The following is a 14,374-nucleotide window of genomic DNA, read 5'->3' on the forward strand; positions in this document are numbered from 1 at the left end:
ATATCACCTTACATCAGTTTGGTATTATAAGTTTGACTGGTACTACAAGTTAAATTAGAAACTTCTTCAAGGTGGTAACTATTTAGCCACTCCCTTAAAATACTTTGTAGCTAGGTGTAGTGGTTTACACCTTTAATCTACTGCAGGCCCCCGGGAGGAGGCAGAGACTAGCAGATCTCTGTAGGCTTTAGGCTAGCTTGGACTAAATTGTCAAACTCCTGGCCAGCCAAGGTGACCTAGTGACACCCTATCTCAAACAAACAAACAAACAAACAAACAAAACAAAACAAACAATTGGTTGACCTACCTTTGGCTGAGGCATAGTTTAACATAGTTTATCATGTGTTAACTGCCTACCAGACCTGGATCCAGTCCATAGCACTGCCCCCACCCCCACATTTTTATTAATATGTCTCTATTTAAATCATTTTTATTTTCTCTATTTTCACAGCTAACCAAAGGAATTCAGTGTTATAAAAATATATATATATATATATGAACTTTATCCTCAAGGAGTCTCCATTTCTCAAATTTAAACCACATGTTGAATGCCAGGTTCTGTGTTGAATGAAGACAGGGTCCCAGAGGGATACTCTGTTTACCATGGTTGCCGTACTACAACACCATCAGTGTCAGCAACCATCCATCACATGATGGGAATGTGACCTCCTAGCTCAACCTGTCAGCCATATCACAGTAGCTACCCTGGCCTGTTCGTCTTTGAAATAGCTATAAAATGGAGAGTAATTTAGGAGGCCTAAACTTTTATACATTTTAACTTTTATTTATTACTATGGGATGGGTATATGACACCGTGCACATATGGATGCCAGGGGACAGCTTTGTGAAATTGGTTCTCTCCTTTTACCTTTCGGTCAGTTTCAGAGATTGGTTGTCAGGTTTGCATCATTAGTCAGCAAGCCTCTTTCCCCACTGAGCCATCTCACCAGTCGGGTCCTAGAAGACACACTGTAAAGAACACATTTCTGTCAAATAAATCATTAAGGGATCATGAAGGAGATCCTATGAACCACGGGATAGCTTCCAGTGCATCATATACCGTATGCTGCAAAGGATTCTACTGTTTGTTTGTTAGGAAAGTAATTGGTAATTTGTCTCACACTTCAGATTGCAACGCGTGCCTGTTTATACCTCCAGAACACGAGTATCAGTCGTAGGCTTGGGGCTTAGAGAGAGTTTCCCCTTTTCTCCTTGCAGTACCTTACACGTAGGAAAGACACTCCATAAACAGTTGTTTCCTGGGGTAGTGCCTTCCTAATACCTGTTTGCTCATCTGTCTCTATAGTGTGAAGACAGGAAATTGGGCTCAGCCTCAGTATGGGGCTATCTTTGTCTTTTGTTTTTTAAACTTATAGGGTTAGTTTGTTTTTAACTCTATTTTATAATATTTGGTTACTTTTATCCCTCAACAAAATTCATTTTTTTGTGATGTTCATTTTCATTCATTCATTCCGTCATTTTATATTCCACTCATTGCCCCTCTCCCGGTAATCCTCGCCCACAGTCCTTCCCCCATTCTCCTCTCCCTTTCCTCTGAGGGTAGGGCCCCCTCTGGGTATCCTCTTATTCAGACACATCAAGTCAACTCGAGGCTAGGCTCCTTCTCTCCCACTGAGGCCAGGTAAGGCAGCCCAGCTAGAAGAACATATCCTAAAGACAGGCAAACAGCTTTTGGGATAGCCCCGGCTCTAATTGTTCAGGAGACCCACATGAAGACCAAGCTATCTTGCTACATATATGTGGGGAGGCCTACATCCAGCCGTATATATTCTTTAGTTGGTGGTTCAGTCTCTGAGAGTCCCGAGGGTCTAGAGTAGTTGACTCTGTTAGCTTTCCTGTGGGGTTCCTATCCCCTTCTGTGCTCACAACCTTCCTGCTAATCTTCCATAAGAGTCCCCAAGCTCCATCCTCTGTTTGGCTGTGGGTGTCTGCATCTGTCTGAGTCAGCTGCTGAGTGGAGCCTCTCAGAGGACAGCCATGCTAGACTCCTGTCTGCAAGCATAACAGTATCATTAATAGTGTCAGGGATTGGTGCTTGAGTATGGGTTCATCTTCATGGATTAGTATTTCCAAGAAGCCCTGACTACTGACTCTGGTCTCATATATATATATATATATATATATATATATATATATATATATATATATATATATATATGCACATGCACGCATGCACACATATATACATGCATGTATATGTGTCTATTTAAATGTGTGTAAATTTTTCCTATTACTTTCTTTGGAACTTTTGAAAGCTTACTCAAACTTTGAGGTAGCTATTGGAATCTGTTTAGACTTCTCACTCCTAAAGACAGTATGAGGATTTACTCATTTCTAGTATGTGTCGTGCCTCTAGGAAGAATCTGTCTGCTAATGGAAAAACTTAGTTCATGTATCAAGATGGCCAGAAGAGACATCCTCCTCATAACTATGTGTGCTCGTCTTGCTGATGCAAATACTAAAAGGCCTAAAGCCTTGGCTTTGTCCCCTCATCCATACTGGTCTCCTCTCCAGCATCCTGGAGGCAGGGGCTAATGCAGAATGCTCTCATTCATTCAATCTGGGGCAATCTTGCTGAGGTTTAAAGAGGGAAATGTTGTATTTTAAATGTGGAGTTCATCTAGGATGCCCATAGACCTTGCTTCCTAAACTGCCCACTCTGCTTCCTCCTTCCCTTGTTGCAGCTTAGCATCTAGAATGATTTTCTTTAAAACTAAAGGCAGATTATGCCCAAAATCCTCAACACTTTCCCTTTCTCTGACTAAATGCAGACTCCCCACACTGTAGTCTGCAACCCTTCCATTGACTGTGTGCTACCTAAGATTGTCCGCTGATTCTTCCATCTCAGCCTGCTGGCATGCTTATGTTCCTGGAACCCGCTTGCGCCAGGACCTTTGCTTGTTCTTCAAACTTGCTCTCTTACTTCCTGGTCTTACCAAATACTGCCTCCCCAGTGAGAGTTTCCCTGAACATGTGTTTAAGATCCTGACCTTCCATACTGGTATCCCGGCCACAGTTTCTATATGGTTCCCCTGCATCGTCATTCTACCTGCGATGAATGTTACCTCGCGTGCGTTACTTATGTCCACTCTAGAAGAGAGCAGTGGATTTGTTCAGTACAGTGCCTGTCTTAATATATCTGCACACTCAGCAAATAGGTAACTGAATAAATTAACAAAAGCCTTGATTTAATGAGCTGTAGGAAAAACGACAACACATACATTATCTTGAAATGAGTGATAGCAGCTATGGAGCTGAGGAAGGGATCAGAAAAGCTTGCTTTCTGCTTCCTTTAGACAGGAATGGCGTTATCCAGCCAGCTACTCCATGTGACTGTGCTATTGGAGAGGCACTAGAGATGTAGACTGAAGATGCCCAGAAAAGGGATTGCTTGAATGACAGGAGAAGGACAAAATGTTTATGGGAAACTTCTGCAGAAGGAATGTAGAGCTATGCCTGAGGGTCGAGGAACAAGCAACACCAGGACTTAGGGGGACGTGTCCGAAGAGTTTAAGGAATGTTGTCTCGCTGTTGCACAATATTTTCCCTTCAGTTACATTTTCAAGTATTTTGCAATCAGATTTTCAAAAGTATGGACTCCTACAGACTCAGTGTCACAAGGAGAAGGAAGGGAGGTCCACAGGATGTAATTTTAGTGCATTTAAGAATCCTAAAATTGACTTCAAATGGATAACCTTAAAAATAAATGAATTAGACCCACATTTATGTTGCCACAGTTAAAGCTTAAAATTACAATGTTGAGCGGAGAAAAAGTCAGTTACACTCTATAGATATATAAATGGCATAATGCATGCTAAGCTATAGATTATCCCAAATTCAAAAAACATGACTGTCATACAAAGTGAACATATTCAGAGATTTTTTTTTAACTTTATCAATTAGTTAGAGAAAAGTGACGTAACAAGACACATTGTATGAGTTTTTTAAATGGACATATACATATGGACATTCAGGAACTATGAAATGAACTTGCTTGTAGATATGAAACTGCTTTCTGTTTTACAGGACACTGAATGCTTTAGGCCGTCTTTCTATGAAGGGGGTAAGTTGTACTAAAAGGAGACAGATTATCCATTCAAAGACAGGAGCCATTTGCATTGCTCCCAGTCCTCAACTGCTTTGACTGAAACAACATTTTACCACAGCACAGTCAGTAGGAATACTGAGATGCACAGGTCTTTAAAGGAACCCACTCATTCCCTTTGTGTGCAATTCCAAATTGTGGGGTCCCCTGATAACTGAAAGCAGTAGTAAAAATGTAAAATTTTAACATAATCCAGTAATCACACACACACACACACACACATTCACAAGCTGTAGTACCAACAAAGAAGGGAGGCTGGGGATCTGAATCAGTCTGTAGGGTGCTGACCTACTGAGCAGGAAGTCCTGAGTTTGATTCCCAGCAACACATAAACCACAAATGTTGCTGAAAACCTGTAGTCTCAGTACTTCACGTCTGGGAGACAGAAAGAGGGACAAATGTTTGAGGCCAACTTGGAGAAGTAGGGAAGAAGATATTTAGGGAGTGGGGAGTTTTCTTTTTTTAAAAAAAGATTTGAAACAGAGATGACAAAAGCTATAATGATCCATCCCAGAGTTGTTGGAACTCTTGGATTCTTTATCTGTCTGTTAAAACATTTCTTGGATCTAGAAACTAGTTTCTTACTAATTTTCTCATGTGAGAAACCCCTTGATTTTATCAGTATGGAAGCTGCAGCCTCTCGTGTATATAATATTAGTTATTCAACAGCTCATTAGATTACCTTTGCCTCCTGATGATGGCCAGTCTCCAACACTTCAGCCTTCCTCTGTGTTTAAGGAATAGTCAAACGGTTAGATTCTACCCTGGTGTGAGGAAATAACAGATGTTTTCTGAATAGTGAAGCTTTGGTCTGTAATTGGTCTCCTGTGCAAATTTATCACAATCTCCATCAAGGTAAAAATGATAAGCTGGATTTATCTCTGCTCTCCTCTTGGTTCGCTGTGACTCTTGCCTCTCCGCCTCGCTGTGGTGGTCAGTGACAGGTTGTACTCAGTGTTGACCTTTCCAATCAGTTACAAATTAAACAAAATTACAGCCAGCGGGGCTTGGTCTGCTCAGTTGTCTTAATGACAACCAGACATGGTAAGAACTCGTGTCTCATTGTAAATGTAATTTAAAGTTAAGCAAAAACTTAGCTACTTGGAATAATTGAAAATAGTCAAGGCCCACCGGGCTTTCAGAGACCTGGCGTAATAGGGTAATATGGGTAATAGGTTCTTTTGCCAAAAGACACTTGACACATGCAGGTACCACACATTCACGGAGCCCCCAAGCTCAGTGTGTTCTAGGGGACTTGAGCTTAAAGGCAGTTTGGGCAGAAATGGGGTGTGGGTGCTGTGGACCAAATATGCCTTTCTTTCCCAACATCAGCCTGACAGCCAGATGAGTTTGTCCTTGCTGCATCTGGTCTGGCTTAAGTAATGGAACCTGTGAGCATTTACCTTATCAGCCAAACAAGCAGAAGGCCCTCTAGCCACCACTAAGGTGCCACAAACTTTGTGAAGATTCTTGGTGGTGGCAATGGACTTAGGGACAATCTGTTCAATCTTCATGTCAAATGCCAGGACAAAAATCATGCAGCCAATCACAGAGCTCCTTTATATTGGCCTCCCATCACTCTGAGGTTTGCCCTCAACTACTATCCAGAAGATCACACCCTTTCTTACTCAAAGATTCTGTCTTCCTTGTGTTTAGTGGCCAGTCTGGCCAGCTCACTCAAGAGTGATGTCATCATCATTCCACCATCCTGTCCCTCCCAGGTACCAGGTCTGTAGTGGGCAAAGTGTACTGCCTGTGCCATGTATGTGTGGGTATGTGTGTATGCAGGTGTGAGTTTGTGTGCATGAGTGTGTGTGTGTGTGTGTGTGTGTGTGTGTGTGAGAGAGAGAGAGAGAGACAGAGACAGAGAGACAGAGAGGAGAGACTAAAGAGAGAGAAAGCCTTCTTTCTGTTCCCTGACTGTGCCTGTCTTTGTGCCTGGGTGGATCTTTCCAGGGAGGAACCAGGGGATGAGTAATAAGAGTGTTTACTGGGGATCATCACCCTTGTCCTAATCCATTGTTTATCTCTGCCTCCTTTGTGTCAAGTGGTAGGCAGCTGTCTTCTTGCTAAATTCTAGCTTTACAAGGAAGAAATCCCAGTGTCCTAGTGTGTGACTAGACACAAGTCCTGTAGGGCAAGCAGAGCATACTATGTACTGGAAGGGTACGTTTTCTCTTGGGTCGCTTCCACTGGAGATCTATGGTGGAGGTACTCTGGAGGTGTGAACACTGGCTAGACTATTAGGAGTTTGGGTATGGTGAGGAGAGGGCTTTATCTTGCAGAGTCAGGGAGGAATAGTGCCTTTCATGTTGGAATAGATGAAGTGTGAGCGCCAGACAGCCTCTTCAGTTTCTTTTCTGACCTGTGTGCCTGAGGAGCCAAACTAGAAAGGGCATTTAACAAGGTGCACTGCTGGGATTAGGATGAATTATGAGAGATTTATACTGAAGAGATGTAGCGTTACTGCTTGGTAGGAAATGCCTGGTTTTCCCATGGAAGACTGCCAGAAAAACTTAGTCACACTGATGAAAGGGAAGGAGCAAAGTGAGTGTGTGTGTGTGTGTGTGTGTGTGTGTGTGTAAAGATGGGGGGACAAGCACACCTATGCTCCATGTATTTTAGGATTCAGTATACGATCAAGTGTCCCTTTGCCTTTAAGAATCTTAGCAGTAAGTTCATCGTGAGGTCAAAATCCTATGTCCTAACTATAGAGATTTATCAGTGTACACACAGGACTCTGCTGTGACCTGTATTTCCTCAACTCTGTTTTACCACATCAGAACAGCTTATGTTTAAAGGCTTCCCCTTGGATTATTGAGTTTTAAAAGTTCATAGCGTGTCACAATTTTAATAATATCCCCAGCTTCCTTGGACAGTGTCAAAGGTTGTGGAGGATCCTTAGATCACCTTTTGTGTGATAGAGGAGAGAGACCTCTCCTTCTTCCTATCTTTTTTAAAAACGAGTATGCTGTCATTGACATTCCGGAAGAGGGCATCCGATCCCATTACAGATGGTTGTGAGCCACCACGTGGTTGTTGGGAATTGAACCCAGGACCTCAGGAGGAGCAGCCATTTCTCTTAACTGCTGAACCATTTCTCCAGCCTCCTCTCATTATTTCAATAAAAACCTACTTTCAGGTTTTACTTACATGTTTCTTTTTAAAGATTAACTCACCCTTTCACTGCTTGCTGATAGACTTTAAATAACTGATGTAGTTGTAAGGGCTTTTTATTTTATTGTTCCACTCTTTGACTTGCTATAATAGTAATATACTATTATATAATACATGTAGACTAAGCAGTCTATAGGATTCTTAGAAAAATTTGTTTTTAAATTTTATTTAAGAAATAGCCCTTCTTGTAAATGAAGAAAATATCTAATAAAAAATGGAAAAAAAAAAAAGAGGCACTGGCTTAGGAGCCTTGGTTCAGAGCAAAACCTCTTGAATAAACTTATCTAAACCCCCACCCCCCAAAAAAGAAATAGCCCTTCTTAATTTTAGTTTTAGGGAAGTCACATTAATATGTGATGATAATAATTAATATTGGCATCCATAAATTATATATTTACTGGGTTACTGATTGTGTTGGCACACATTTCTCATTCATCTTATTTATATATAAGAACACTAATAATTAACTGTGTTGAGGAATTCTTTATGAATTACATAGATTCCATATTAAATGTAAAATTTTCAATGCCTATTTTTGTAATAACTAGTTGAATTTTAGTTGATTTGCCCAGGAAAGTTTTCTGAAATTTCCAGGATATGAATTTATCATTTCTAATTTCTTTGATGAACACTGACAGATTAGTATATTTAATGGTCCCTTCCTGAAGTGAGAGGAGGCATTAATTTGAATTAACACTAAATGTGTTCTGTAGTATCTTTTTAAAACAATCAGACTATCAGACTTAATGATTATGAATTTAATAGCTTGAGAATAGAGTTCTTGATAGATGAACTGATAATATATCGCAGACTACCTTCCTAATTAACTATCAGGGGCCTATCATTATTCAACAGCTTCTTTAAGGCTAAGTAAACACGATGTTAATTAAACTCACAGATAATGTGAGGGGATGTTGATTGCTGCAACAAGGAAAAGAAACCCATGCAGCCTGACCTTAAGAAATGCTAAGTATGGGATTGTTGGCAATGATAACACGCAGCAAACAGCAAGCGAACTGACTCCCCAGTCGGTGTTGCTGAGAGAAATTGGTATAGGATTGAAATGTGTTCTTTGAAGATTAGGAATAGCCCTTTCAAATTGTCTATTCTATTTTTCTATTGCTGCGGATTTGCGCCTAGGCTTCTCTTACACGCTAGACATGCGCTCAATTCTTCAACTATTTCCAGAGCCCGTTTTGTAGTTTTTTTAAAAATTTGAAAGACAGGTCTCACTATGTCACGTATGCCAGCCTTGAACTTGCTCTGGACTCCGGACTGGACTTATATTTGTGATCCTTCTGCTTTAGTGTTCTGGGTGACCGAGATGTCATTTGCATCCTCACCAGACCCAGTTGAAGATGTTATATACAAACCCCGAAATATCAAATCCTACATCTCATACAGGTGCTTTCAGGAAACTGGCTGCACAGGGGCCTCTTGTGAATTAAGAGTCTGCTAATCACAGTCAAGTCTGACAAAATGGAAAGTGGCTTCCGTGTAGACTCGGTGCCAGGAACACTTGTTGGTGAGGCTGGGATGGAACCTTGAATTCATTACTCTTTCTGGGTATTGCACTGATCCAGGAGAATAAATGACTAATGTGTATTAAAGAAGACAAACAAACGTGAGGAAACATGTATCTCTCCATCACTGGGGTTTGTTTTTTCTCTAGTCTTTTTGATGCTTGTGCATGCTATCTTAAAATTTATCTGATAACCCCCTACCAGCAGAAACTGGAAAAAGTAGGTACCTTGTAGCTGTCTATATGAACCCATTTACCGGATATTCAAGATATAGCCAATAGCAAACTAGAAGATGCCGTCATTGCTGTCTTAAAACACTGGAATCTATTTTGCTGTTTCCTAACATGTTCTTTAATGAGGAATTTAAATGTAGCACACAAGATGAAAAATGAGCGAGCAGCAAGCTGCATTTATCTCAGGCATCGACTGTTTTATTGACAAAAGGCACAAATATGAAATTTGTCTAAATAATTAGAATTTTAATTAGTGCATCATTGTAAGATGAATGCCATTCCGCTTCGTTGCATATGACTCCCTATTAGAAATTTCATGTCGACAAGGATTCTACCTGTGGTTTGCTAATCTGAATCCTTAATTTATCACTTGCGTGTATGGCATGTCACATCCTTGTAGATGCAGACACGAGCTGAGAGGAGACGTTTGATTATAGCTCTGCGGTGGTGAGGAATATTGATGGTACTATGCTGTACGAATACATTATGGCTTCTCACATTCAGGGGATAGGTTTCAATCCCATGTTAGTGAACACACAACTGTTCTCTGTGCTGTGAGCAGCAGCGTGAAGAGGGCGTGGAGGCTGTGCCTCCTTGTCTGTGTCAGCTTTGAACATGCTCAAATAGTAGTGGTGGTTTCTTCACCTGGTTTTTCTTTCCTTTTGGCAGTTGCCGAACAAGCAACCGGAAGAGTTTGATAGGCAATGGCCAGTCTCCAGCACTGCCTAGACCACACTCACCTCTCTCTGCTCATGCAGGTAACTGACGACTGTCTTGTTTCTTTTGTTGTCTTTTAAAAGCAATCTAGACCTTTTGAGACCTACATGTGTCTTCTATACCTGCCTTGGTTTTCCTATTATGTTACTACTAAGTTGTTCTCTCTTGTAATTAATTTTTTTCCTCTGTTGCTAAATTTTGTTACACAGTCAGACCTATTTGTCCATTAGAAGCATCTTTGGCAATATGAAGAAGAAAAGTGTCTAGCAGGCAGTCCGTGGCTACAGAGGTATTTGCAGTGCAAAATGGGTAGAAGATGATGCTCTGGAATGACATTTTTTACCTTAATGATTGCCAAAACTAAAAGGTGTCAAAGGGTCTGTGGCCAGCAGCAGTGCCTGATACCCAGGCTCAACCCCTGCCTGTAGCACACATGGTCGGAAAGACATGATTGTCACTGTTTGTCCTCTGACCCCCAACAAATACTAAGTTGCACCCATACACAAGCATGCACATACACACTAAATAAATAAATGTAAAAATTAAAAACAACTTTAATGGTGACTCAGTGAAAAGGTAGAAGAAAATCATGATATAGTAAAAAGGTCTCCTCCAGAGATAGCTCTGGAGAAGGGGCATGTTACAAAAGGAGGGAGTTAAACTCCAGCCGTGACACCCTTCATCATTGCTCAGTGTTTCAAGCAGCCTAAAGTTTAATCAGTTGGGAAATAAATAGATGAACTATGATCCAGTCACACAGAGAAAACAAATTAACTAGCTAGCCCTGCACATGTCTGCATGAATGAAACTCAGATAGAGTATTGGGCAACAAAGGCAAATTGCAAAAGAATGTTGCTTAGCCATTCAACCATTCACATGAAATTAATGTGGTGCTATAAGTATTGTCCCACTTATAAACACACACACACACACACACACACACACACACGCCACATATGTATGACATTTTCCTTAATTATTACTAGAACTAAAAGATATATATATATGTGTGTGTGTATGTATATGACATGTATATGTTATATATTATGTAATAATTTTATCCGATATGTTTATACATGCACATATGTATGTAAGCTTGTAATGAGAGATGGGATAAATAAGATATATTTTTTAATTGAAAATACATTTTTTTCATACAGTAATTTCTTTATCTCCTCCCAGATCCTCCCCACCCTTTCAATTCCATACCTCCCCCACCCTCTTACTCTCCCTCTCTCACACTCTTTCTCTCTCTCAAATATGCAGGTAAAGAAACAATTGAACCAGAATAAACAATAAACAAAACCAAGTAAGAAACCAAAGAAAAAATATCAAGAGTTACATATATGTGCACACACACACACACACACACACACACACACTGCATAAAGACACAAAATCAGCAACTGTAGTATATAAACAAAAGACTAGTAAGGTTTAAAAAAATGACCAAACAAAGTTTTGTGTTAGCCATCTACTGCCAAGCATGGGGCCTGCCCAGGGAGACTTCATTAGAAAAACTCACTTTTCCTTTGTAAGTAAATGTCAACTTGAGATAGTTTGTTGGTTAGGGGTGGGAGCAAGTGTCTCTTAGTGCTGAGACTTCAGCTGTCTTAGACCTGTGCAGACCTTGTGCATGCAGCCACAATCTTTATGAGTTTCTATATGCCACAGTGTTGTGTCTGTTTCTGTGGTGTAATCCATCCCTTCTGGCTCTTACAGCCTCTCCACCTCCTCTTCCACATCATTCTCTGAACTCTGAGGGGATGCGTGTGATGAAGAAATCCCATTTGGAGCTGAAGGTTTTACCTGATAGTGAGAGATGTTTAGTTGGAGGTTTTTCTCCCCCCGTTATTTGGTGACTCCATTTAGAGGGAAGAAGATAGTTTTAAGAACCAGTTTTATGATAGTTAACTTAGAGATGTGTGAGGGACACATATAAGAAGAAAGGGAGTGAAGTTGTTGGTAATTTTACATAGTTCCAAAGATATGTAATGAGTAAATATGCAATTATTTAAATTATTACTGTTTATAATTGTGATTTTGGAGACAAGATCTTACTATATAGCCCTGGCTGGCCTAGAACTTGCTCTGTGGACCAGGCTATCCTTGAACTCACAGAAGTCTACCTGCTCTATCTCCAGAGTACAGGAATTAATAGTGTGTGCTACCACACCCAGCTGGATTTAACATTTTTTTGTTATGTGATTGTCATGATAGTTGAAGCCTACAGAGAGTCACATAAGAACAGACTCCGTGGGGCCTGGAATTGTGTGTATTAAACTGCTCAATTCTTCTGGCATCTACCCCAGGGCCTAGCAGTCTTACTAGGTGCTAAGTGAATGATAGATTCTGTTTCTTAAGTATAACTCAGCAGTGATTTTAAGTATGTGACCTTCCTCCTCTTTGTGGTGTTTGATGCCCATTTCCCAACATTTATGTGTCTGTTGATTGGGCTTTTATTGCTTTGATTTTCTTTAGCGCTAGTACTGAAAGGAGAGAGTATGTGGTTAAGGCTTTAATGATCCTTTAATTGTTTTTTCCCCTCTGTATTGCCTTAGCATGATTTTTTTTTCTTCTTCTTTTTTAAATCCACATTGGTTTTAGGATGTAATGGGAGGGCTTTGAGCAAGGAGCGGTGTGTTGTTCAGGGTCTGAGTGCTTTTCTTCGTTACTGAGCCAACAGGTTGTTACTCAGAGGAGTAGACATTTTTCTGGGAGAAGTGGCATTAATTGCAATCTGCCAGATCCCTGTTTCTGTATAGTGAATAGGAAGGTGATGTAAATGAATAGAAGGCCAATCCATCCTGGTATCTTGCTCGTGTGTGCCTTGTTGCCTCCCTCTGCTTACCTCTTCTCTCTTGCTGCCTGTGTTTGATCCAGGGTTCTTAGTGAGGCTGATCAGATGTCACCATGAAAACAACAGATAGAAAAGCTGCCATCTCTTAGGTTCTATTAGCCTATCATCCAGAGCCACACCCACAGGTCCTATTAGCCTATCATCCAGAGCCACACCCACAGATCCTATTAGCCTATCATCCAGAGCCACACCTACAGGTCCTATTAGCCTATCATCCAGAGCCACACCCACTTTGTTTTTCTAAGGGAGCAGAGTGTGAGCTGACCACTGGCATATGAGTCTTATATATGCATCCAGTGCTGACTGTCTTCACTAATTGGTTGTGTCAGGAGAGAGATATTCACAGGATGTTTTGAGGAGCCAGAGGTTCCTGAGAGAACATAGAACAGGACAGCCGTTTAAAAACAAAATAAAAAAAGTAAAAGATGCCAGGCTTCCAGTTCCAGGAAGATTCAAAGCATTAAAGTTCATTCAGAATTCCCAGTGGAAGATACTGGGATATATTTCCTGACATGAAAATTTCTGTGTAATGAGAAAAGTGAAAAGAAATCCAAGTGTGGATTATCTATTAGACCATGAGTAATTGCCCACCTGATGACTTTAATGTACAAAGGGCTGGCGTAGATGGGTATCGAGGGATGAGTAGGCTAATAGAAAATGGTGTAAATGGCCTATCATGGGGGAGGGAGCCCTCAAAAATTTTGACGTGTAACATGATTGCCAACCTGGAACCACTTGAGCCAAGAGAGTAAGGTGGTATCCTTTACCTGGAGTAGGCTACAGTACTTCATTTGCTAAATCCGGTGACACCAAAGATGGGGACAAACAGCCCATTTTCACACTGCAAATGCTGATGTGGCTCAGTACAACTGTTAGGTTAGTGGCTTATAGTTTTGTTTAAAATGTGAAATGTATTTACCCTTTGACCCAATAAATCTATATATGGAAATATCTCTTCCTTATATTCCCTTAGGATAGTAGGACATTATAAATGTTAGCATTGCCAATGATTAATAAGCAGGAAGGTAAGTTGTTATTAGTTTTTTACTTACCCTATCATTCAGCGATGGGCTTGTATAGGATCAGGTATATGAGCCAGCAGATGTTGTAATAAAGGAAATAGTAGGCTTTTATGTAGGGTGCTGGGAAAATGCACAAATAAGTGAGAAAAATTACATGTTGTAATTACATCTATGTGCACATTTTAGTGTATATGTGCTCATGTATACGCACCTGTGGGTTCATGCATATTCATAAGGAATTTGCATGTTATAATTTCATCTGTGTGCACATTTTAGTATATACACGCTCATGTAGACACTCTTATGCATTCATGCATATTCATAAGGAATTTGTGAAAAGGAAAAATTGTGAGCAGTGTTTATTTGCAGGGGATAAGAAGGTTGAGAGATGAGCATCTATTACTTTATAATTAAAAAAGAAAAGAAAAGCTTTAAAACTAAAATCAAAAAGGAAATAAAATGCCTACAGTCATTCTCTGCTGCCATGTAACAGATTACCAAAAATTCACTGGTTCGGAACAGGATGTGTTTCTTAATCTTGTGGTTTTGTGGAGATAGATGTCTGGACAAGCTAGCTCACTTAGGTTCTTTGCTCAGGGTATTGTAAAACCAAAATTAAGGCGTTGGCTGGGCAGGGCTGTGACCTGGAGTCTGGGGAAGTGCCCACTTCAAGCCCATACAGGTTGCAGGCAGATTTGGACCACTGCTGTCCCCAG

The 14,374-nt window shown here is 40.5% G+C and overlaps 1 protein-coding gene across 11 annotated transcripts in view; it reads left to right on the top strand.

The window, feature by feature from the left end:
• Positions 1-14,374, top strand: part of Mast4 (microtubule associated serine/threonine kinase family member 4) — a 593,693-nt gene that overhangs the window by 468,467 nt on the left and 110,852 nt on the right. For all 11 annotated transcript variants that reach the window (XM_085830879.1, XM_029468311.2, XM_085830875.1 and 8 more), the window contains one exon: positions 9,729-9,817. In XM_085830879.1, the coding sequence (XP_085687005.1) occupies positions 9,729-9,817 (89 nt within the window). The remainder of the gene's footprint in view (positions 1-9,728; positions 9,818-14,374) is intronic.

Source organism: Mus caroli, unplaced genomic scaffold, assembly GCF_978045245.1.
Source record: "Mus caroli unplaced genomic scaffold, Mus_caroli_1 scaffold_15, whole genome shotgun sequence".
In the NCBI taxonomy this organism is placed as follows: Eukaryota; Metazoa; Chordata; class Mammalia; order Rodentia; family Muridae; genus Mus; species Mus caroli.